Genomic DNA, 23,320 nt, shown 5'->3' on the forward strand with positions numbered 1-23,320 from the left:
GACTGGCATATCCTTCTGTACCAATGACTGGAAAACAAAAAATTTACTCTCTTTACAAAATAACATACTCGTACAAATACAATATAACGCTATCCATCTAATCAAACTTAAAACTGAAGTCATTCAAAAAATTCTGCAGTTTCTTGGGTATATTCCCTCAAAGTCAATAAAAGCTTGGCGAAGTAAAAACAACATCAACAGAATCAAGTTTTTCCCTAATCTTGTTGCTGTGGTTGTTGTTGTTGTTGTTGTTGAGCTTTAAGTTTCTCGAGCTGCTTTCGAAGATAGGCTTGTTTGAGTTTCTCCCGACGATTTGTTGCCTGCTCTTGTCTCCTTTGCTTCAACTCTGTTGCCTTTTCTCTCGCTTGATTCACTTCTTGATGAACCTCTCTGCACAAACAAGTTTCGCATTACAGATCAGAGAGAGAGAGAGATATATATTGATTCGCTTTATAAAAGCAGAGGACTTATCACTTCCTTCTCTCTCTTTGTACTACTTCTCAGGCATGGAGAACAAGGAGAGACAACAACGGAATTTACCTGACCATACGCACGTGTTGACTTATATCAGCTGTCTCAACCGCACGTCCGAGTCCAGCAAACTTGGTGCTAAACAGCGAACCATCATCCTCACCATCTGCTTTTAAATCCTCAGGTGGTGCCGAAACGGAACTGTTGCTAGTCCTTGGTGGCTCTAAATCATCTCCACGTTGTACCCCCTTCCTGAAGAAATCCACACAGTACTTCTCCTCGGCTTCTTCGTCCGAAAGCTCTCCCCTTGCAAGCTTTTCATATAACTGAGCCTTCTTCTCCAACGCAGCGTAGCTAACTGCTCCGTCTTTAACCGCTTTAAGCTCCAGCTTGTCCCTGCACTTCCCACATTCAAAAGCAAACTATTGAATCCAAAAACCAAGTCAGGCGAAAGTTTCATACTTTTCTGCTTAATCTACGTTCCATTTCATATAAAATCTAATTAAGCTTGGAAGCTCGATTCTCGTCCAATCTCATTCGATTTGCATAACAAACCCTAATTCCCAAATCAGAGATTCTTCTCCAAACTGTCCAAGTTTCATACTTTTTTGCTTAATCCACGTCCAATCTTAATCAATTAACAAACCCTAATCTCAAAATCAATAAACCCTAACCCAAAAACCATCTCGTTCCACCGAATTGATATCGAAGAAAGGAAGATTCAGAGACTTACTTGAAAGCTCGACCCTCGACGCCGGAGTTCTTCGCGGCGAAAGAGTCTTTAGCGGCGATCCTTTCTTTCGCGCGGTGGTACTGAGCATCGGATCCGGTGAAATCCTTCGTCAGCTTAGCTTCTTCCTGAGACTTATAGAGCTGAGCCTTGAGCTCCATGATTGAGGAAGGACCCACGCCTTCGATGGCGCGATGCTTCTTCGGCATGATTGAAGATTCCGTTATCCATCCCAGCGATTCAACTACCACTCTCTTCTTCGTCTCCTCTTCGCCTCCCATCTTCTTCTTCGCTCTATGAATCTGTGCAATACAGAGCTTGACGGTAAACTAATTATAATTATGTTAATGACGTTGGGCCTTTAGTTCACTAGTGGGCCTATCTTCGCTTGTTTAGGCCCAAATCTAACACCGCGTCATGACTCATGACCACTCCCAAGTGGAGCATGTTGACGTCACCTCCCAAGAAAAAGTTGTGTAAATTTTTTTTTTCTTTATTAAGTTTATTAACTTAGTGCTAAATCTTTCAACAATTCACCAAATCTGGACCCCTCTATAAGAAAGAGAATATATATATCCCATATTTTTATTTTTCACTTTAAACTACTTTTCCTCATTTCTTTCTTTTATCATGTTATAAATAGATAAAACTATTCAAATAAAAGTATATACTTAAAAACAAAACAAAACAAAGACTATACTTACAAAACACACAAAAACAAATGGAAGCAAATCCAATAGTATATATCATAAAAATATATAAAAAATAAAATATGATACAGAGTATCAGATCCAAAAAAAAAAATCAAATCCTTATAATCAAATCAGTTTAAACAGATTCACAAGTGCATTACTCTTGCGACAAGGCTGAGGAACCATGACCTTTTGTTCTTGATCATTTCCTGTTACCACTTGAATGGTTTGGTCATTACTTCTTCCACTCGTGTTAGTATTTTGATGATGATCCAATTCATCAATAACCACTCTTTGCTTTTGAAAATGCTCCCATTTGTCTTGAATTAGATAGAAGAGGACAAGACAAGAGAGTTGAGCTGTGAACAAGATTGTCCAAATACTTGAGTCTCTACTTGATGATGTCTTCTTATGGTAAGCTCTTATGCCTGTGTATATGTTTATTATCCCAATTATTGACACTGTTGTTCCAAGAATCCAATGCAATAAGAACCATTTCAATCTCCTTTTGCTCCCTCTACAATGCAGCCGATAAATTAGCGAGAAATGTGAGTTCGGAGGCATGGATATATAGACCGATATAAAAGAGAATACTTATGGTACGTATCTGTACCTAGAGGGCCTGAAGATACCGGTCAAGAATTGGAGCCACATGGCAACATAAAGAGCCAGGCCAAATCTTTGATGGTTGTTGTTAAAGGAGTTCTCCAATGTTCTTAAAGACATTATAGCTCCTATTGTTGCCAAAACCACTGCTAGTATCTGCTCATAATAATTTAGGAGAAAAACAAATTATGCAATCTCATTTAAGTAAAATCCTTGTATTTTGTGTGTATGCATATATGTATATATTGATGATGGATTTGATCATGTGTGTAAGAAACATAGAGTGTAATCATAGTGTGTCCTTAGCTCATTTCCCTTAATATTCAAGAAATCATGATCAGCTATAGAAATTTCAAGATGCATTTCTTTCTTAAGCTACCTATCTAAAATTAATTTCAGTGCATATATATCTAGCTGTTGAAATTGAGTAAATGTAAGAATAATATGAGTGCTTATTGATCTTCAATTTAAAAACAGTATTTCCCTTATTTAAAAGTTTTACCCTTTAAATAGTATATTTAATATTATATTTATAGTGGAGAAAATGATTAAAGTGAGATGTCATCATGAGTTCAAACTAAAGATTTGAAATATTTTTACATATCTTATATTGGAGAATGATACAATCTCTTAACAATAATATACACTTTCCATCATTAGAAATATTTATGAGGGGATGGATACTAATTAAATTACCTGGAAAATGACATGAAGGTAGAAGAACACTTTAACATTTCTTCCATTTTCATTAGCTTTATTGGCCATTCTAATGAAGAGAATCCCCATTGGCATAAGAAATCCCATTGAAGCCCATAAGAGAATGCCATGAAGCTTTATGCTGGTTATCATTTGATTACTCAACTGTCATTCAAAATTAAAGATGATAGTTCAGTTAACGGTTAATACTACTAGTAAATCCATTCAAAAATATTATTAGCTAACAAATATATATCCAAATGTACTGAGAATCATATAAGATATAAGCTTGAATAAATGAGGAAACAAGAACCAGTTAAGTTATATTTAAAAAGACTGTCTTGTACCAGGGATCCGTTGTTCTTGAGATGCCTTGGTGAATGGTTATCAATGGTGACGTCAAGAGATGAACAGATGACAAATGGTGACGCAGAGGATAGATAGAAGATAACAGAAACCAAAACAGTCCCTAGAGATGTGGAGATTTTCATTCTGATCTTAATTACACTACTAGCTCACCACACTGAGAAAACAAAATCCACTCTCTAAAACTCTCCTGAACTCTCTCCCTCTAAGTCAGTTCCTTGAGAATTTAAGAAAGACCCGTGATATATATACAAATGCGTACCACTGAGGAAACGGTGTATATGTGATGATGAGGGAGAGAGAAAAATAAAGAATAATATGCATGTGATTGCTGGTGCAAAAGAAGCTTTAATGGAATGATTTGAAGGCTTAGCTAGTTAAAGAAATGGTATTCAATTTGTTCATGGAGGGGATGGGCCAAATTCATAATAATAATTTTCTTTGATTTCATAAATTCAGTCACCAAATCCAAGATACCATCCAACATAATCATTGTCATTATATAACAAGTCAAAAGAGATAAAATAAAAAGAAGTAAGAAAGTAATATGTAATCGCTTGGTGATTTCAATTTGCATATCTTCATGTAATTGAATCATGATCACATCCCCTTTTCTTCTTGATAACTTAGTATATGCGCGCGCACACACACATATATGCCAATATAGACTCGCGCACAGCACTCAGTCACTTACATGTGAGATTTTGGACTTTATCTTTATGTGTTACCAAAGAGAATACAATAATGGTTTTAGCTTTTCAATTTGGTCCCATAAGCAACCAAATAATCCACTTCTTCTTGGCTCCAATGATGTAAATTATGCTCATAGATTTGTAAGCTGTTTTGCAAAATTTATTGGTATGTAAGTTATCACAAATCGTATTAGAATGAGAGAGTTCTTTTTTCATGTGTAGGATAAGAGTGTTCATTAATCTATCTATGTAATGTTCACACTACTGAAGTTTAAATTCCATTTTTCAGAATAATATTTCAAAAAGTGGAGCAACGTCATTAATTAATTAGCACTTCAGAACGGAGAGTGTATATGTATTTTAAGAAAGAAATAAATTAGCACTTTTGAGAGTTTTGTCATACGTCTTCACTATTATTGATCTCAGAACATCATATAAATCCATTTTTAACAGAATAAATTATATATAAACATAAGCATATGAATGGAAATTATCTTTTTCGTTTCATTTTCATGTTTTCGTCTGTCGACCGACTGTTCCAAAAGCTGTAAGTTAGTTAGAATTTGGCAGATTTCAAAGTGGTAATAATCTCAGTCAGATCAGAATTGCGGAGATAACAAAAGGCAAACCTACTTTTAGTTAATTCACATTATCGTTCGAGTCTCGCGGTGACTTCAAGTTCTTCGAAATGATTGCAAATGCATGAAACACTAACCAGACTATATATATATATATGTTTGCACCTAATAAACTTTTTGGTAGGCAGTCCATTTTATATCAACTTTTATCGTTTCTCCTTTTCTCTCTTAAAGAATTTAAGAAAACAAAAACTGTGAAGAGATCCGAAGGGCAAGAAAAGAGAGAGTTATACAGAGATAAGACCTATGTAAGCTGCTGAAAGAGAGAGCAAAGACGATATAACATATGCCATTGTAACTATCATTGGCTCCTTCAAGCCACTTAGCCTTAGGTGATGATGAAACGGCACTGTTTTGAAAACCCGACGCCCTTTTCCCTTTAAACGCTTAGTCGCCGAGTAAAACGCTACCTGCTTGCCACACAACACACATATATATATTTGCAGCATCAGCCGTTAATAATGGGTTGATTCTACTACTTACCTGAATAATGACAGAAGCAGCTTCCAAGATAGAAACACCAGAGGATATGAACAATGGCAAGAACATTCCGGAGCAAGCAGCCATTGCAGCCAAAGCTCCACCGATAGCCAATGATCCAGTACCTCCCATAGACACAGATGCTCTGTACCGATTGTGAAGTAGAAACCCAAAGCAAGCTCCAGCCATCGAAGCTCCGAATATAGAAAGATCTGGTCGCAAATGATTAAAAGTAGTGAGCAACAAACACACACTATCTTCACTTATAATGAAATGTCTTTTAACATTTTTGAAAGTAAATAAACACTAGCGACTAACCGGAGCAAATAGGAAGAACTACAATTGCCATAGCAACGAAAGCCAAGGCAGCAATACCTCCAGCCAATCCATCGAGACCGTCGGTTGCTTTGACTAAGTTCCCCATGGAAACGAAGTATAACGATGTCAACAATAGGTAAAGCTTTCCCAAGCAAATGAGACGTAATGGTGAAGGCAAAGGGACCAACATTTTCCTGAAAAAAAGTTATAATCAAGATGGTTATATAATCAACAATAGGTACAAGTTGCACCGTACAACACAATCTATCGGTCTTTGAGAGCGATGAAATGCTAATTTTGGTATAATCCAAATATAAATCATATGGATTGTTTGTTTATTCTCATTGTACGTTCATATGAAAGTGGATACGCGAGTTACCCTCATATATGCGTTGATCAGATTAGTTATAAGATGCTATACATGCCATAAGGAGATGATATGCTTGCCCTCTCCAACCAAAACGCAAAGCATGTCCCGACCGCTCCCTGTGATTACACGCCGGTGGAACAAGTCAAGAGGATGAAAACGTTTATAAGCAAAAAAAGAAGAAGATAAGAATCAGTTAAAATACCTCCAAAAGGAGTTGTATCTTTGCAGATAACCCGTTGTTATTATCACTGCCAAGGCTTAAAGAGTCATCAACTAGACCAATCGCTGCAAACAATACAGTAACAGCCGCTGCTCCAGCGACTTCGATGGAGGAGAATCTAGTCATGGCTATTGCAACAACAACACCAATAGGAACAAAGAACAAACCACCCATTGTGGGGATTGTTTGTCTACGGCTATGAGTAACAAGCCCTAGTCTCCTGATTGGCTCATGCACTTTCATTCTGTCTAGCATGGGAACGCAAACATAACCTGCTAAGGTGACTAAAATCGCCGACGTGAAGAAGGGAAGGGTCAAGAAATATGGAGGGAGAGGGAGTCTAACAATCTTCCAAGCAAAAGAGTCCATAAATAAAAGCAGGAGCGTCAAAAAGGCAAGAAGCCCCAAATTAATCCCGTATCTGATCCTGCAAAAGAAAAGAAATTTCAAGAGAGAACAACCTGCTATGAAGCCCAAGGAAAGATAGCACTTTATAGTAAGACTTCACCTACAAAGACGCACACACATTCTAGTTCCTCACTCCGAATGTATAAGTGGAAAACAAGAAAAGCTGTGAAACAAATAAAAGTTCACAAGAGAACATATTTGGTTCATAGCTGCAAAGAATCTCTAGGGGGGGGGGGGGGGACAAACACGTTATAGCGGAATGAATCTATAATCCCCACTCCAAATGGATCAGTGGCAATGTCTAGTAAGTGAAAGGAAGAAGGTAAACGTGCCTGTGTTTTTTGCGGCCCCTAGGGAACTTGCCGAGCCTTTGTGCGGTAGTTTCAGTAACCACATTGAGGCCATACTCACCATCGCTCTCTTCGCCTTCACTAGAAGAAATCGAATAAGCAGCAGCAAATATGTCGCCGGAATCATAATCAAATGAATCCTGAGGAGGATCAGAACACGAAAAGGTTGTAACTTTTTTGATATTTGTAGTCAACAAAAACCAGAAGAATGCTAAATCATTTTTAGAAAAATTACGTCATCAAAGGCCTTGACTGAGAAAGAGCTATTATGCCCCATGATGCTGCTGCTGCTGCTGCTGCTGCTGCATCCATGCCTTGCTACATTGAACTGCATCGAATCCGAACTATTAGTAACAGATCTTACGGAGATTGAATCTACTTAATCCAGCTTCTTACAAACCAAACGAATCAATCATCATGAATGTATGGCTACCTTGAAGGAAGAGGGAGATCCAGATTGGCGGACGCGAAGACGAGTGACGGAGAGGAGAGGCAGCGATTCGAGAGATCGAAACGGATTCGGATGTTGGAATCGGTATGAGCTCCGACTCAACGGTATAGATCCCATCGCATTCTCTTGGCTTGGAGAAAGAAAGACGAAGATGAAGAAGGAAGTAACGAACAATTACGATTGGCTGAAGGTGTGGGGCCCGGTGTCAGTGATTGGGTGTGCTCGCTTGCTCGAACCACCTTTTTTTTTTTTTTTTCTGTTGCAAACTGCAATTCTCTGTGAAAATGTCATGGGTATGATTGGTTTTCCCGCTACCACCCGCAAACGCAGCTTTTGCGGTTGTCGGCGTTTGGTAACAATCGCTCAAACCGCTTCAAACCGTTTTAAACCTCATAAATTCAAAAGCTGATTCTAGCTAGCGTTTGCGGTTGCGGAATGATAATATTTTTTTTCTTTTTTTTTAAACAATATAAATACAAAAATAAAACTATTCAATAACATTTTAAATTGAAATTATAAACATACTAAAATATATCTATTATACTTTAATTAATATTATAAAATTTTAAAATAAAAATATTTTTTATAATTTTTAAAATTTAAAACTATAACTTTCTAAATATAGTTTTTATATTTATTATAATATTATGATTTTTAATATTTTTATAATTATATAAAATGTAAATATTGTTAATTTATTATTTAACCGTTGTTGCATTTGATAGTGAACCAGTCATAAGCATTCCGCAAACGCACCAATTTCTAACCGCTAGAAACCGCAACCACCCGTATCCGCAAACTTCCGCAATCGCAATCGCAACCGCTGCGTTTAAACCAGTCAGACCCTAAATCCCAAAGAGAATATTAATTAAATGAAGAGAGAGGTTCCTTTCGGACATAATACTCTCTCTGGCCACTGATAAAACCCACTCCACATCGTCAAATTTTATCCAATTATTGAAAACTAATTATTTAAAGCCAATAAAAATTGACATATTTACAAATACTAAAACATATGTATTAGATTTTTAATTTTTTTTATTTATATATAATCAGTTAAAACTCACAAATGAATCGTAAACACACATAAATAAAACACTGTTGAAATTAGCAGTTTTATGTCACTTAGTAATATATTTGTTATATATATATCTATTTATAGAAGAAGAAAAAAACTAAATTTGAGACAAGGAAATAAAAAGGTTTGGTTATATATGTTACTGGCTACCCTAATTTAAATCTGATAATGCATGTCTTCTAGTTCTCTAGGTCCTTTGAAAAATTCTATTGTAGGAGAAAAAAATATGTAGAAAATGACTGACTATAGTTCCCTAATATATTTTGTTTTTTTGATATCCGTGGAGAATTCTAGACGGTAAACCCAGATTAATTCCCACGAGACTTTCCATCTGGGCACACACGGTTATAGACGGGACGGTTGCCGACTCGAACCCAAGACGGACACTCTAGATGGAGTTCTATTACCACTAGACCAAGAGCTCTCGGTTATAGTGCCCTAATATTCATGTATAAAGATTGATATCATTACGAAAACTCCAAAGATATACATGAAAAAGTCTTGGGAGGTAGGAATTATATCAACTGCCAACAAACATTATTGAGTTATGGTTCTGTGACTGTGAGTGGAAATATATCTCTGGAGTCTAGAGAGAGCAACATATATTTTAGAGTGTGAGCTACCATTTCAACAACTCACGGCAAGTGTTTTCTCTTAAGAAATATATAGTTGCCAAAATAATACGTTCTGATTTTTTTTTTAAACTTCAAAATACGTTTGTAAGAGTAAGAGACATACACTGATACAGTTTCCTTCCTATAAATCGAATACTTCATGTATATTAATAGACGCATTATAAGTCATAACTCACGGAACCATTTTACACATGACTTACACTACATCACACAAGCTAAATGTTATAGAAGTTTGTTACATTTTTTGGATTATGCGAAAACGAGTAACGAAAGAAAGCGATGTCCAACAAGTTAGTGGGATGATAATCAAAATAGCGCACATATCATGAGTAGTGCGACTCTTTACTGTAGAAGCCTTAGAAAAGATATCACGAGTTACCGACATCTTAGTTCTCACCCTAGAATTGGATTCTCACATGTCCAAAGAGAGACTCTTGTCACGGAAACATAATTTTATCTCATTTTTAGATTCTCATCACGTTGTAATAGTGATACGTGTCTAATGCGTGTGTCGTGTGAGTGTGTTATGTGAGTGGGTGCTTATATAAAGTCTTAATCTGAGTGAGAACATAGAGAAAGAGTTAAAACAAATATATCTTGAGGAAAATGAAAGGTGATTTTCTCACATTGGCTCTTATATCTTTACTATTGGCTATCTCATTTGTTCATGGAGGAGGAGAGTCTGGAACCCCTGCTTATTCGGCGGTCAGCCAGAATAGTCCGACCGGAGGGTCTAGCGGTGCAAGTGGTTCGGCTCATGGACCTAATTGGGAATATGATTGGGGATGGGGATCAACACCAGAAGGTGGTTATGGCTATGGTTCAGGTTCAGGTTCAGGTTCAACACCTGATGGAGGAAAAGGGACCGGGTTTGGGTTTGGTTCTGGTTCAGGAGCTGGGGTTGGGTTTGTCTCAGGAGGAGGAGGAGCCACAGGCGGTGGCTCTGGCCATGGTAGTGGGACCGGACAAGCAAATGAAGGTGGTGGCTCAGGGGGTGGAAATGGTGCAGCTTCTCCAGGTCGTAGAGAAAGGAGCCAACACCGTTAAGCATTTCGTGTTACCTCTTTAACACATCTATAAATAAGACTGGAAAAGAAAACTAAAAGTATTATTATTGTATTGTATGAATACTACAAGCTTGATGCATAAATAAGGATCAAACGAATAATTAAAACAGTTGGGCGTTTCCTCTGTACTACGTATTATAGCTAAACCTGATGTATCTGTTGTTTTCTATGCAAAATGTAGTGTGTTAATATTTGATTTAGTAATGATCATATGCGAATATGCAAAAGGCATAGAACTAAGAAACTTATAGTTTTCTTATTTCTTCTATTTTGATTTTCTTTTTAATTGTGATTGTATTCTATATAAATGAATTAACTAGCTATGTCACATATCTTGAATTAAAGAACAATATATGGTTGATTCTAAACCGCTAGTGTTTGTCTATTCTGTGGCTAAGGGTCAAAGTAACACAAAGCTTTTGTCCCCAATATAAGTTTTTTCTTGAACAATAAACTGTTTTTATTTATTTACATATTAGTTTATCGATATGAGATATCCATAAGTCCAATGTACATGATAAGGACGACGATAAACATATAATTTAATTATCCACCGAGTTGATTGGAATATCGAATTGAATATGAAATTTGTATTTATCGAACTTCAATAATTAAATTGTTTAGAAAAATATCCTAACCAATCACGTCATTATATAGTCTCGATAACTTTCCCTCTAAATTAGTCTCGACACTACAACTTGAATCATCGCCAACATCAAAATTGTCCAATACTCCAAGGTCATCTTTCCCTGTAGGAATAACAAAACATATTATTACATATTTTTATTATTATCTATTCTATTAAAACATCTGTTTTGACCCATTGATAAAAGTTGGATCCAACAACTATTTCTTTTATCTTTATCATTATTTAAAATATTATTTATTATGTTTTATGCTATTAGACCTAAAAAGGGCGGGTCAGAATCTAGTTACAAATTTAATTCCCTCAAAGCCATAGAATAGTGATTGTACCTTAGTGGCATAAGATGAATATGTGACAGATTCTGAATTCGCAGTGGTCGTCGACATCGTAGAAAATCCCAAGTTGTAAGCCAATGATCCATCGGGTCGAAATATTCCATAATTTTTCTCAGAAGTAGGACCCGGTTTCATATCCTCATTGAACAAGGCGAATATATAAACATCTAACCTTGAATTCCGTCTCGCCGGAGTACCTTCTCCGGCGAATTGTCTCATCATAAGATTCCTATTATAAGTGGCAGCATTCGTAGGAGACGCTCCAACCTCTCCAGCATCTCCTTTTGAAGGCCACCCTGTTTCCGCAACCCTAACTTCTATGTTACGGTACCCTAGTTTCGCAGCAGCGAAAGCAACCGCATCGACTTGAGCATACATCATGTTGTCGTAATGTAGTCTTGTGTTGGGATCGGTCATACCGATGTTTCGGTTGAATAGAACATAGTCGATGGGGATTTTGTTTGGGTTGTCTTTGTAGGCAAAGTAAGGGTAAGCATTTACCCAAAAGGGAGATCTCGTGGCTTCCAGGAACTGTAGAAGTTGTTGCATCACGGAGGAAACCTCTGGCTTGAAACTTCCGGCTGATGGAGGATAAGATTCGGCTAGGACGGCAAGAGAGCTTGGAGACGAGACTTCAATGTATCTATCTAAACCTAGTTGGACCAAGGCTTTGTGGATGTTAATTATCGCCGGCATCATGTATCTATTTCAAAAAGGAAAAAAAGAAAAGAAAAAGAGAAGAAGCAAAGTTAGCATTATTGGACTAAAACTATTTCACCTACTTGAATAGATCAACAATATAGATAGTCTTTTTGAACTAACAATATAGATAGTTTTGTAAGTATACAATTTTTGTTGCTTCTCTAAAAACATATAAATAGTAACTCCTGTTGTATTATATAAACTCAAGTGTGAATCTAAGTTGTTTTGTAAACAGTGTGAAGATAATGTGTGAATATAAGTTTTTTTTTTTAAGTTATTTTTGATAATTAGCTTTTATATATATTGGATGCGGCCGAAAATCGTATAATCTTACCTTTAAGACGTTCCTAGAACATTATTAAAATCGCAGTGGAGTTTTGATAAACATTTTTTTCGAATGATATTGTTATGATTGACCAAACTTTATTATATGTGAAATGACCAACGTAAAGATCTTATTAATTAAATTAATAAATTTGATTCGAGATTAGATACCCGATTAAACTAGAGTCTTCGTCGGTGAAAAGCTCGTTTCCGACCATGATTCCGGGGATCCTTGTGGCCGGAATATAGGGTTTGATGTGAGAATCCCCCCATTGGAGAGCTTCTTGAGGATCTTGTAACAACGTTAAAACTTGATTTTCGATGGTGACGATGATCTCTATGTTTGAATTTGCGAAGGAAGTAAGAATTTGAGGATTAGTGTCGTAAATTCTTGTTTTGGTGATCCTTAGAGATCTCAAGAGGTTAATAACTTTATCCGGTGAAGGCAAATTGTTCCCAACTTGTCCGTAATTGATACCAAGAGACGTTGCTTTTTGTAGTATATTTCCTGCATTTATTTCCAAATCAAAGAATCAGAATTTTTAGAAAATTATGCCATGCAAAACCTTTTTTAGACTAAATATGACAAAATAATGGTTGATAAAAAGAATAACTTCGTTGAAAATCTTAGACGTTGCTATTTTTGACGCGGCAACATACCGCATAACTTGAGAATTATAAAATATCTCTATATGAAAGTATACTTAACGATGAAACAATCAAATCACCTGAGAAAACGAGAGAAAGCAGGAGAAAAACATTAATGAGATTAGGAAGTCTCGCGACTGTTCTTGATGTCATGTTGAGAAAGAAAGAGAGGAGAGAGAGATTGTTAAGCTTTTGGGTTTTAAGAAAGGGTTTAAGGGAATATAAATACACTACACATGAAGCCAGCCAAGTTGAAGAATACTTTTCTTTGCTTGTTTGTTTTTTTTCCACGTTTTTTATTTCGTAAGAGGAAATATGGTTTAGTTTTGAAGTTTATGTTTTTAAATTTTGCAGCTGTTTAGCTTTGCCTTCCCTATATTGTTTTTCTCATTTATGCCTTTTTATCAATCGAGGGCTTTCTTCAAACCAGAACGAGGGATTCTTACTAAAAGTTTTATATATTATAGGTTTCAAATATTTATATTTTATGAAAAATATGTTGTTTTTAAATTTATGCAGACTTAACTACGATAAAATTGCACATGCATGGAAACACATATGTGGGTGTATTGTTTACATGCATTCTACAAGTTGTGCTATTGTTTGCAGCTTTGGTTTAAAAAGTGAGCAGTGTTATTAAAATTATCAAGAAAAAAGGAGAACAATAATGGAATACACGTAAGTGGACGTAATAGAAAATGGCAAAGTTTTCAATTAAGTTGGTTAGTCTGAATTCTGAAATAAAACAAACGTTTGCTCTCTCTATATATATACTAAAAGTATATTCCACGATAATCCGGGAGAAAAAGCTAAAAATTAAGTATATCACAAAACAATAACAAAACTGATCTAAACATGCTAACTTTTAATATCATTATAGATGTTTTTTTACTCTTAGAACACATGCAATGACGGTACGTAGCTGGAATCTTTAAAAAAAAATTATTATAAAATCATATGAGGTCCACGTTTTTTAGGTTTTTGCGCAGGTTCAAGCTGTTAAATTTCTTCCGTAAGGATTCCATATGGTGGAGTCTGTTAACTATTTGCGAGTACCACTGATACGTGGCGGTCCGACTGATACGTGGCGGTCCGCAATTGGTTAGTTTTTTTTTTTTTTTAATCTGGAAAAAAAAAATTAAAAAAATAGAACACATTTTTTTTAAGGATTGTTATGGGGTACACGGTTGTGGTTGCCCTTACAACTCCCACTAAAGTAAACTCTAAAAAATTTAACCAGTCATATGTGTCTTGTAAAATCGTCTTATATATTATACACGTCTACAAATATAATTTTCTGGATTTAGGTTGATTGTTTCTCGGTTTTGGAATAGTTTTTGTCTTTGTCTTCCCAAAAAATAATTTTCATCCAATTAAACTTTTTGATAAATAGATTTCTTAAAATATATAAAATTATTTTTTCAAGTAATTGTCTATTTTAAAACAAAAATTAAAATCCAAGTTTTTTCCAATTTTGTTGTTTGAAAATGATTAAATATTTTTTCCTTATTAAAAAATATCATTGTCCAATTCTACGGTAGTATTTTTCTACCAATCAAAGCACTGCTAAATGCTAATAATAATGAACCCATGAGCACATATACTCAAGGAAAAATCTATTAGATATATAGTCTAATATTTTTGAAAAAGTGTTTATAAAATATTAGTACAAAATACAAATATCATTAAATAAATTTTATTTACTTATTTAAAAAATAAATATAAATATAAATATAACTTTTCTAGACTATTTCAAACATGAATTATATTCTCATCCATTAGCAGTTCCTGCTTTTTCCCCAAAAAAATACTGCCAGAAATGTGTTATATTTTATTATTTTAAATTTTTGAACTGATTCTTATTACTAATTGCGTTGAATGGAGCACTATAATACGATCGAGGATTTGCGGGCGTGAGAAATGCTTTAGAGCAACTCTAATGGTGTTAGTCCAATATCACCTTTGGAGTCCTTAACAATATAATATATATATATATATTTTTTGAATAGTTAAGGACTTTACTCTAAAATGTATGTCTAACGATGTTATCCAATATGGAGTCTTTAAGAATTAAAAAATATTAAATTTGTAAAACATTTAAATTTAAAATTTTTATGTATTCAATGATTAAAAGCAAACATACAATAATTATACATCTTTATCATTACCAAACTTGTTCCAAATATTTTTTATTAAATCATTTTTCAATTCTTCGTGTGTACGCCTATCTCGAACCTGATTCCGTAGGCCAAGCTTATTACCGAAATGTGAAGGCATGTTGTTAATATGCTCTACATGCTAACTTCTGGTCGAGTCTCCTACTTCAAATTCAGATGTATCGTACAGAGTGTATCCACCTCGTTCATTTTCGACTATCATATTGTGCAGTATGATACATGCTCTCATAATCTTCCCTATTTTTTTCTTGTCCAATGATAGAGCCGGGTTTTTCACTATCGCAAATCGAGCTTGCAATACACCAAAATCACGCTCCACATCTTTTCGGGTTACTTCTTGAACTTTAGCAAATAACTCTGCTCTAGAACCTTGAGGGAGTGTGATAGATTGGAGAAATGTTGACCATTTTGGATATATACCGTCTGTGAGGTAGTACGCCAAATCATACTGGTGTTCGTTGACCATATACGTTACCCTTGGAGCTCGACCTTTGAACTAGAGATTTAAAGAGTTCAAAACACTAACCTCAGCGGACTCTCTCAAGTTCAGACACACGCTGAAGCATCATCTTAACCTGGGCCTGAAGAGACATTAGAGAAAACAAACAATATGCTAGAAAGATTGTACAAACAGCAATCAACGTTAACCTTAAGCGCCTCGCACTCTCGCAGAAGCTTCTCCTGCTCATGAAACCGTTGTTTGAGCCTCTAAATCTCTTGTTGCACACCCATAACCCATGGTTGCCTGAAATGCAGCCCGTCATTCTGCCAAAACATAAAATGATTTATCAAACAACAAATCAATATGGAGTATAAAGAGACAGAACATTTCGAACCTGGTAGTCTTTGCAGATGAAGTATCTTTTCCCAGAGAGGTAGTCATATGTATCCTCTTCGTCGACGAACTCCTTCGTGATAGATCCACAGGGGCACAGCTTGGGAATTCCCTGTTGGGCATCTGAAACGAAATGAAGCATGTTATAGTATGCTTTGTGTGCTTTAGATCTCGCAGTTCTTCCTCCATTTAGAACCTACAAGAACAAAAAAATATAATCGAATCAAAAACCCCAAATTAGAAAACCCTAAATCGATTTAGAAAACCCTAAATCGATTTACAACTCAATCCCGAACCCTTAATCGCGACGAAACAACAAAGAAGCTTGTCGAAAAGAAGAGAATATCAAACCCAAACGGAAACCCAAATTCGAATTAAATCCCCAATTCGATTTTAAACCTGAAATCTATTCAAACCCCACAATCGAATCCCTAAAAACTGATGAAATCAACATGCATCAACTTCATAAGAAAAAATAATGAGTTTAAACGGCTGGATTTACCTTCAACGAAGCGGATCGCCGAATCGCCTTTGCTTTCGCTTTTAGAGATGGAGAAGTTTTTTTTTTCAGCTCGAGACGCGTAAATGAAAGTTTCACTTTCCCCATACGAAACACAACACTTCTCCGCACGAATCAGATGTTGCCAGCTCGTCTAGGACCAAAGCCGAAAAATCTTTAATTAAGGATTCTTTCTTAACTTAAGCTAATTTAATAATAGTATTTTTTCTTGATTTGCCTAAGGATTAACGCTAAGAAATAGCTAACATCCCGCGTTGCGTGTGGTCTTAGAGCTAAAAAAATCTCTTGAGACAAAAGCTGATTAGAGATCCGATGTGACTTGACGTGTCAAACGATTCAACGGTATAAATTATAGTGAAGGAAGCCTCCTCCCCTGTTTCTCCTTTGAAGTTTTTTTTTATATAACTGAAAATGGTTAAATCCGAGTCTATTAAAGACACAGACCTAATCTCCGGAGTGGAAAGTGCAGCCCACGGATAAACTCTTTCCTGTGTATTCAAATGAGCCGAAAAATAGTAGCTCATATTCATGTAGGTGACCAGGAAAATGTGATTTAGTTTCGCATGACAGGTGGATTGAACCTAAAATGTGGTGACATCCCAAACCCTTCCCCTTATCACTTGACCACGAGCTCCCGGTCAAAAACCTGACATCCCAAGAACCTGAAATGTTTCTCCTTTGAAGTTTATTTTATGTTTTTTAGAAAGGTTATTAATTTTAAATTTGCTTACAAAGTTAAAATTCAAATCTGAAAAATAATTAAATATAATTCAGAATAATCAAACCAAATAGATTCAAGGGAGCCCAATCAAAATAACATATATAAAAACTAAACCATTTATTATATAGGCGATCCAAAAACAAATCATCTAAAATTTAAGTTCTTATGAAAACTGAAAGTAGTTTTTATATTAAATTTAAATCAAAATCTAATCCAAGCCAAATTATTTATAAGTTTTAATTTGACTTTGGATGTGCATACTTACAAACTTAGAAAAACAAAAAAAAAAATCTAAAACCAAACAAAAATCAGGATTAAACACCATTCATATATCAAAGGCAATAAACAAATTCTGGATTGATATCGAAATTAATCATATACGACCAACGTAGTAACTAATATGTTGGTGGAGGTGTGAACTTTTAGAGGCGGGTTTCATCCACTTCAAACTCAGTGTAAGAATCTGATATTCAAGTGTTATAATACTCTGACAGAAAGAATATATTTACGAAAAATTTGAAAGATCATCCAAAATTAGAAAGATAGTCAACATCGAACTGATGAAGTCAAACTAGAACTGAGAAGAAATCAAAGCATTAAATATAATTTTAAGAACACTTAATACGGTTAAAGATCACATTGCCATTATAATCTGCTCTTCATCATTTACAAAAAAAGACCAATGTGAAACAGAAGAAAGATTGTTTTTTTTTCTGTGGAAACCCTTTGAGTCAAGTGTTTTTCACCGATAGTTTATTAATGCTTCTACACCAACATGTCGAAGTTTCAATTCTCGCAGAAAACGATTTATTAAACAATTATGCAGATTACGAAAAATGACTTACAAGAGATTTTCAACATGGTGCAAATAAACTCGGTCATGCGTGAATCTTCATAGAACGACTCATGTGACACATTTAAGCGTAGATCTTTATAAGGCAGGTAGTATTGTCGGTTGTCGAATCGTCTACGTAATCTTTCTAATAATTGTAATATCTTAATAAATCAACGTTAAAAAAAAACATAAGAAAGACACACTTTTTCTTTTATCAAAAGAGACCCAACTTTCTTCATATCAAAATTGTACTCTAAATATTTATGTATTCTCTTATTTACTGAGAGCAATCAATCGAGGTTGAGTAAATAATTGATGAACAAAATATTTATTGATTATCTTACTAATAATATGTTATGATAGAATTATAAAGACTCAAAAGTATTACCAGAGCACCCCCAATTTTATTTTTTTGTGGTTTAACAAATTTTTTCGGAGAAAGCGATTTATTAAACAATTATACAAACAACTGAATAATGATTTACGAGAAATCTTCAACATGGTGCAAATAAATTTTGTCAGACGTGGATTTTCATAGGACGACTCAAGTGATGCAGTTAGGCGTAGATTTTCATAAAGCAGGTAGTATTGTCGGTTGTCGAATCGTTTACGTAATCTTTTTAATAATTGTAATATCTTAATAAATCAGCGTTAAAAAAAAAAGAAAAACATAAGAAAGAAGCACTTTTTCTATTATCAAAAGAGACTCAAATTTCTTCATATCAAAATTGTAGTCTAAATATTTATGTATTCTCTTATTTACTGAGAGCACCTGGAAGAGCTCTGATAATACTTTTTGAGTCTTTATAATTGTATCGTAACATATTATTAATAAGATCATCAATAAATATTTTGTTCATCAATTATTTACTCAACCTCGATTGATTTTTGTGTGGTTTAGAAAATCCTTCTCGCTTTGTCAAAAAAAAAAAAAATCCTTCTCGTTGGATGTTTGTGAAAAGGAGTCAAACTAGTCAACTATACCGATTGGCCTGTTTACAGTTGGTTAAACCTTTATTCCGACGTTTAAAAGTTAAGTTTTGCGCTTGAGGATGGCCGATGGACTACGCGTCGTTTTGTGGCAATTCCATAGATTGAATGACGCAACAGGCCTACACATATTGTGTTAAATTATGTACTTTTTTTTTGCGACAGTATAAAATTTAATGATAACAGACGTTAGTTTATATATTTTTGTTTTCTTTGAATTGACATTTGGAGAACAGACGAATATGTTTATAATTAACAAATAGTCAAGAACGACTGGAGCAGCGGTGTGATGTTTTTTCGTACGCGTTTATGACTAGCAATTTGGACTATGTGCTTGATAGGCAAGCAATGGTTAAAAAGTCGAACTAAGTCCCCAGTTTTTTTTTTTTTTTTGAAACGGATCAGACCAAACCACCAGCACAAAACCTGCCTGGCCGGTCAAGGTTAGACTGGACCGACATATTTTTAATATTTCAGTTACGATGTGTAACCCGACTCTCGTTCAAAAAAAACGTGTATATATGCATAAGCACAAAGTGCAGGGTCGGGTTTGGACACAATCCAATGAAACTATAGTAGATTTGCCCCCTAAAATTTTTGGAAGTTTTTATATATAGGGATAGAGATATCTTTGATCAAAAAAAAAAGAAGGGATAGAGATATCTAAATTGTGAAAAAAAAATTATTAAAATTCTTAGAAAATATTTCAAGCTCCCAAATTTCACATTCGGTCTTTGACAAAATGAGACTAATATTATATGAGTCTGTAATTAATATGTCCACGCATTCTTTTTTGACGTCATATATATGAACTTTTATATAATTTATAACATGTGTATTGCCATAATATTTACATTCTGTAGTGGCTTCACACGTTAGACAAATCAGATCAGTTTGACGTATTATAAAACAGATATTGTGGGCCATTTACTTAAAACCTATAACAAATAAAATCGAGTCAAAATGGTGTAAGCATTACGAAATTTCCTTTTCTATAAAGTTGCCTACAAAATTGAATTTTTTTGGATAATGGATAAGGATTAAGAGACAAAATATATGCATAAGAAAAGAAAACTTTGTAATGCAAAAAAAAAAAAAAACTGTATAATGCAAGAGAGAAAGTAAAGATCTTATCCTTCGCCGAAACTGCTTTCTCGATAACCAGTGAACATCGTGCATGCATGGCTAAAAGCTTTTACGTGTGCCTTTTTCTTTTTACTATTATAAATTAACTTTTATTATACTATTGAAAGTGTTTTTTTCATTTATGACGCGCATACGTAAAAAGGGCCTTAATCTATGTGTATGTTTCTCCTTTTCCGCTACCTTTTTCTGGTATAACAAAGAAAATGAGAATTTCTAAGCATTTATAAGAAAGTATGTCTGTTGTCCAAAAAAAAAAGTATGTCACTTGGGAGCGACATTAATGGATAAGACACGTCAGACAGTGGAAAGTTATGAAATTCAAATGTAGTTGTCTTGTCTTACGTCGTGACATATTACACGTTTGTTATTCCTTTAATAAAAATTGGTGCTCAAGTGTTAACTCAACATCAAATGTACTCTTGTCTTTTTTCTAATTTTTTTTTTTGTCAACTGTCCATCCACGTTAGATCAAGTGATGGTCAGACGAACCGATTCTCCGACGAGTACCTCCGTCTGGCCGGATCTGATCTCTATGGAAAAAAATATAGCCTCTGCTCTTAGCTTCTTTTGCTAATGCGTCTGTCCGATCATTCCTGCTCCGAAGAATATGAGACAGGCTCACATCCTCGAAATCCTCCTGTAATCTCTGGAACACCTCGATCTCTGTCGCGAATGTTAGTCAATCCACCGGGTTTGTAGTCATGTTCACTAGGTCCGAGCAGTCCGTTTCGAATCGTATCGATGTTATTCACATGTCTCTCATACATGAGGCTGCCCAAAGTAAACCTTCCATCTCAGCATGGAAAGCTGAGAGGCTCCTGTTACATGGTCGTAATCTGAAATATTCAGAACTCATTTGGTCCTTAAGACTCCACCCTAAGTCATTATCCACCCTAAGCCACTAACATTGCCATTATCGATCCATGACGCATCAATTTGGTAGGTAGGGATTCAGGGTATCCAAGGGGGCACTGTCTCGACCTCTATAGTAGAAGGGTCGTTATGATCCTCGTTTGCTTCCTCCTTTTCGTTAGCCTTCCTCCAACATTCTGCCTCAAGAGACGCGTGTTGGAGAGTGTCAATCGGGGATACGACTTTCCCATTAAAGAGTTTGTCGTTCTTTGCCTTCCAAATGCACCAACAGATCCATGAGAATGTATCGAATTGTGGTTTCAGTGGAGCCACCTCTTTTCTCTTCCAAAACAGAAAGCTCATGTTTTGGTATATAGATGTACTCGGGAAGTAACCCGGAAGGGACATATAGTCCGATAAAGCCCAAACCTACAGGGCTGGGGGGCATTCAATAAGAAGATGATTAATCGACTCCACTGGGCCAACACATCTAGGACAACTCCTATCGGTGCCCAGGTGTCTATAAGTGAGCCTCTCTGCCGTCGCCACACAACCCGAGATAGCCTGCCACAAGAAATGTTTCATCTTACTCGGGGCCTTTATCTTCCACACATGGCTCTGTAGGCTCGTGATACTCAGTTCTAGAATCCTTTCCTGTGTAAGACTCAACTTGGTCGATCGAAGTAGGTCATAACCGGTTTTAACTGAATACACTCCTGATTTTGTGTGGTTCCAAACATATTCATCTCGAACAAGAGAGCGACAAGGCTTTAGCCCAAGTATCAAAGAGATATCATCTGGGTGAAAGAATTCCCATAAAAGATGTATATCCCACTCTTTGGTATCATTCCTAATAAAAGACTGAACAAAAAATTGGGGTAGTCTGTAAACAATGTGGTCGGTAGGTCTAGGTGGTCGAGCCACTCAGTTTGGAACCCAAAACTCACTCCAAACTCTCGTATCTCGACCGTACCAATTGTCTTTTTCTAATTAAACTTAATTATATTAAAATCTACCCAAATTCGGATCGAAAAATGCAATAGGTTGCCGGAAAAACGTCGGAGAGCACACAGAACGAGATTCCGACAAAGAAACATACAAGAAATTGTTGGGTTTTTCCCTCATTAGCCCAAGACCCAAGAAGCCCAAGAAGAAGAAGAAATATCTAGAGAAAAATGGAGAAGGATGAAGAAGTGTGTAGAAAAGGAAGTGTGTAGAAGATGAAGTGTGTAGAAGATGAAGTGTGTAGAAGATGAAGTGTGTAGAAGATGAAGTGTGTAGAAGATGAAGTGTGTAGAAGATGAAGTGTGTAGAAGATGAAGTGTGTAGAAGATGAAGTGTGTAGAAGATGAAGTGTGTAGAAGATGAAGTGTGTAGAAGATGAAGTGTGTAGAAGATGAAGTGTGTAGAAGATGAAGTGTGTAGAAGATGAAGTGTGTAGAAGATGAAGTGTGTAGAAGATGAAGTGTGTAGAAGATGAAGTGTGTAGAACTAACTTGTAGTCTCCACTTACTAGTATAAATAGGGGTGCTTAGCACCATTTGTAATCATCCACATCAAGAAAACAAAGAGAGAAAACATTTGTAAGAGAGAGTTCTCAAAACAAAATCTTTGTAAACCTTTTCCTAAATATAAAGAGTCTTTTTTCTTAAATCTTTTAGTTGTCTAATCCCATCTTCATCTCATCGATATTGGGTAATTTTCCCAACAAGTGGTATCAGAGCAAGGTTACCGTTATCTTTGAAGAAGTGAAGATGGAGGCCACCGTTACCTTTGAAGGTGACATGTTCAAGCTCACGACGGACAACTTCTCTTATTGGAAACCGATGATGGAAGATCACCTTTATTGTAAGGATTTGCATGAGCCCATCATCATGAAGGATAAGCCGGAAGGAAAGGATGATAAAGCATGGGAGATTCTTAATAGAAAGGCGGTTGCCGTAATCCGTAAGTATGTCGACCGATCTCTTTTTGAACATGTCTCTACCTACACAAATGCTTTTGAATTATGGACAAAACTTGAATCCATGATTCAAAAGAAAACACCTCGAAACAAAGCTCTTCTTGTTCGACGGTTGGTAAAGTTGGAGTACAAGGATGGCCAGAGCATGATGGAGCACTTGAACAATTTCAAGGGGATTGTAAATCAGCTTAACAAAGTTGATATGAAGGTTGAAGACGAAATGCAAGCCCTTTTACTCCTCAGTTCACTGCCGGAGAGTTGGGACACACTAGTTGTCACTCTAAGCAATTCAGCACCGGAGGGAAAGCTTACCATGGACACCGTCACTGATAGCCTTCTAAACGAAGAAGTTCGCAGG

At 35.6% G+C, this 23,320-nt stretch overlaps 4 protein-coding genes across 4 annotated transcripts; 1 reads left to right on the forward strand and 3 right to left on the reverse strand.

The window, feature by feature from the left end:
* Nucleotides 1-24: 24 nt before the first annotated feature.
* Nucleotides 25-3,835, reverse strand: LOC106301673 (cytochrome b561 domain-containing protein At4g18260-like). Its single transcript, XM_013738125.1, has 7 exons — nt 3,543-3,835; nt 3,196-3,360; nt 2,507-2,655; nt 2,044-2,410; nt 1,205-1,518; nt 541-867; nt 25-390 (listed from the first exon to the last, which is right to left on the reverse strand). The coding sequence occupies exons 1-7, from the start codon at nt 3,684-3,686 to the stop codon at nt 216-218; spliced, it is 1,641 nt and encodes a 546-aa protein (XP_013593579.1). The 5' UTR covers nt 3,687-3,835; the 3' UTR covers nt 25-215.
* A 1,170-nt stretch (nt 3,836-5,005) lies between these two features.
* LOC106301767 (phospho-N-acetylmuramoyl-pentapeptide-transferase homolog) lies at nt 5,006-7,735 on the reverse strand. Its single transcript, XM_013738238.1, has 8 exons — nt 7,471-7,735; nt 7,273-7,365; nt 7,020-7,177; nt 6,262-6,706; nt 6,111-6,175; nt 5,690-5,883; nt 5,375-5,583; nt 5,006-5,301 (listed from the first exon to the last, which is right to left on the reverse strand). Exons 1-8 carry the CDS (start codon nt 7,603-7,605, stop codon nt 5,119-5,121), a joined length of 1,482 nt encoding a protein of 493 aa, XP_013593692.1. The 5' UTR covers nt 7,606-7,735; the 3' UTR covers nt 5,006-5,118.
* A 2,027-nt stretch (nt 7,736-9,762) lies between these two features.
* On the forward strand, nt 9,763-10,377 carry LOC106304751. The gene has a single exon (XM_013741142.1). The coding sequence runs from the start codon at nt 9,869-9,871 to the stop codon at nt 10,268-10,270; it is 402 nt and encodes a 133-aa protein (XP_013596596.1). The 5' UTR covers nt 9,763-9,868; the 3' UTR covers nt 10,271-10,377.
* Nucleotides 10,378-10,843: 466 nt separating this feature from the next.
* Nucleotides 10,844-13,101, reverse strand: LOC106304050 (glucan endo-1,3-beta-glucosidase 14-like). Its single transcript, XM_013740431.1, has 4 exons — nt 13,004-13,101; nt 12,447-12,783; nt 11,244-11,952; nt 10,844-11,017 (listed from the first exon to the last, which is right to left on the reverse strand). Exons 1-4 carry the CDS (start codon nt 13,074-13,076, stop codon nt 10,943-10,945), a joined length of 1,194 nt encoding a protein of 397 aa, XP_013595885.1. The 5' UTR covers nt 13,077-13,101; the 3' UTR covers nt 10,844-10,942.
* Between the last annotated feature and the right edge of the window lie 10,219 nt (nt 13,102-23,320).

Source organism: Brassica oleracea, chromosome C7, assembly GCF_000695525.1.
Source record: "Brassica oleracea var. oleracea cultivar TO1000 chromosome C7, BOL, whole genome shotgun sequence".
NCBI lineage: Eukaryota > Viridiplantae > Streptophyta > Magnoliopsida > Brassicales > Brassicaceae > Brassica > Brassica oleracea.

Bases quoted from the DNA above. Each gene is read 5' to 3' on its own strand.
- LOC106301673 (XM_013738125.1), bottom strand. From the start codon at position 3,686: ATGAAAATCTCCACATCTCTAGGGACTGTTTTGGTTTCTGTTATCTTC. The intron at 3,361-3,542 runs GTACAAGACAGT...TTTGAATGACAG, and splicing joins TCAAGAACAACGGATCCCTG to TTGAGTAATCAAATGATAAC. The intron at 868-1,204 runs GTAAGTCTCTGA...TGGGAAGTGCAG, and splicing joins GTCGAGGGTCGAGCTTTCAA to GGACAAGCTGGAGCTTAAAG.
- LOC106304050 (XM_013740431.1), bottom strand. From the start codon at position 13,076: ATGACATCAAGAACAGTCGCGAGACTTCCTAATCTCATTAATGTTTTT. The intron at 12,784-13,003 runs GTGATTTGATTG...AAATAAATGCAG, and splicing joins GCTTTCTCTCGTTTTCTCAG to GAAATATACTACAAAAAGCA. The intron at 11,018-11,243 runs GTACAATCACTA...TTATTCCTACAG, and splicing joins ATTCATCTTATGCCACTAAG to GGAAAGATGACCTTGGAGTA.
- LOC106304751 (XM_013741142.1), top strand. From the start codon at position 9,869: ATGGAGGAGGAGAGTCTGGAACCCCTGCTTATTCGGCGGTCAGCCAGA.
- LOC106301767 (XM_013738238.1), bottom strand. From the start codon at position 7,605: ATGGGATCTATACCGTTGAGTCGGAGCTCATACCGATTCCAACATCCG. The intron at 7,366-7,470 runs GTAGCCATACAT...GATTCGATGCAG, and splicing joins GATCTCCCTCTTCCTTCAAG to TTCAATGTAGCAAGGCATGG. The intron at 5,584-5,689 runs GTTAGTCGCTAG...ATTTGCGACCAG, and splicing joins AGTTCTTCCTATTTGCTCCG to ATCTTTCTATATTCGGAGCT.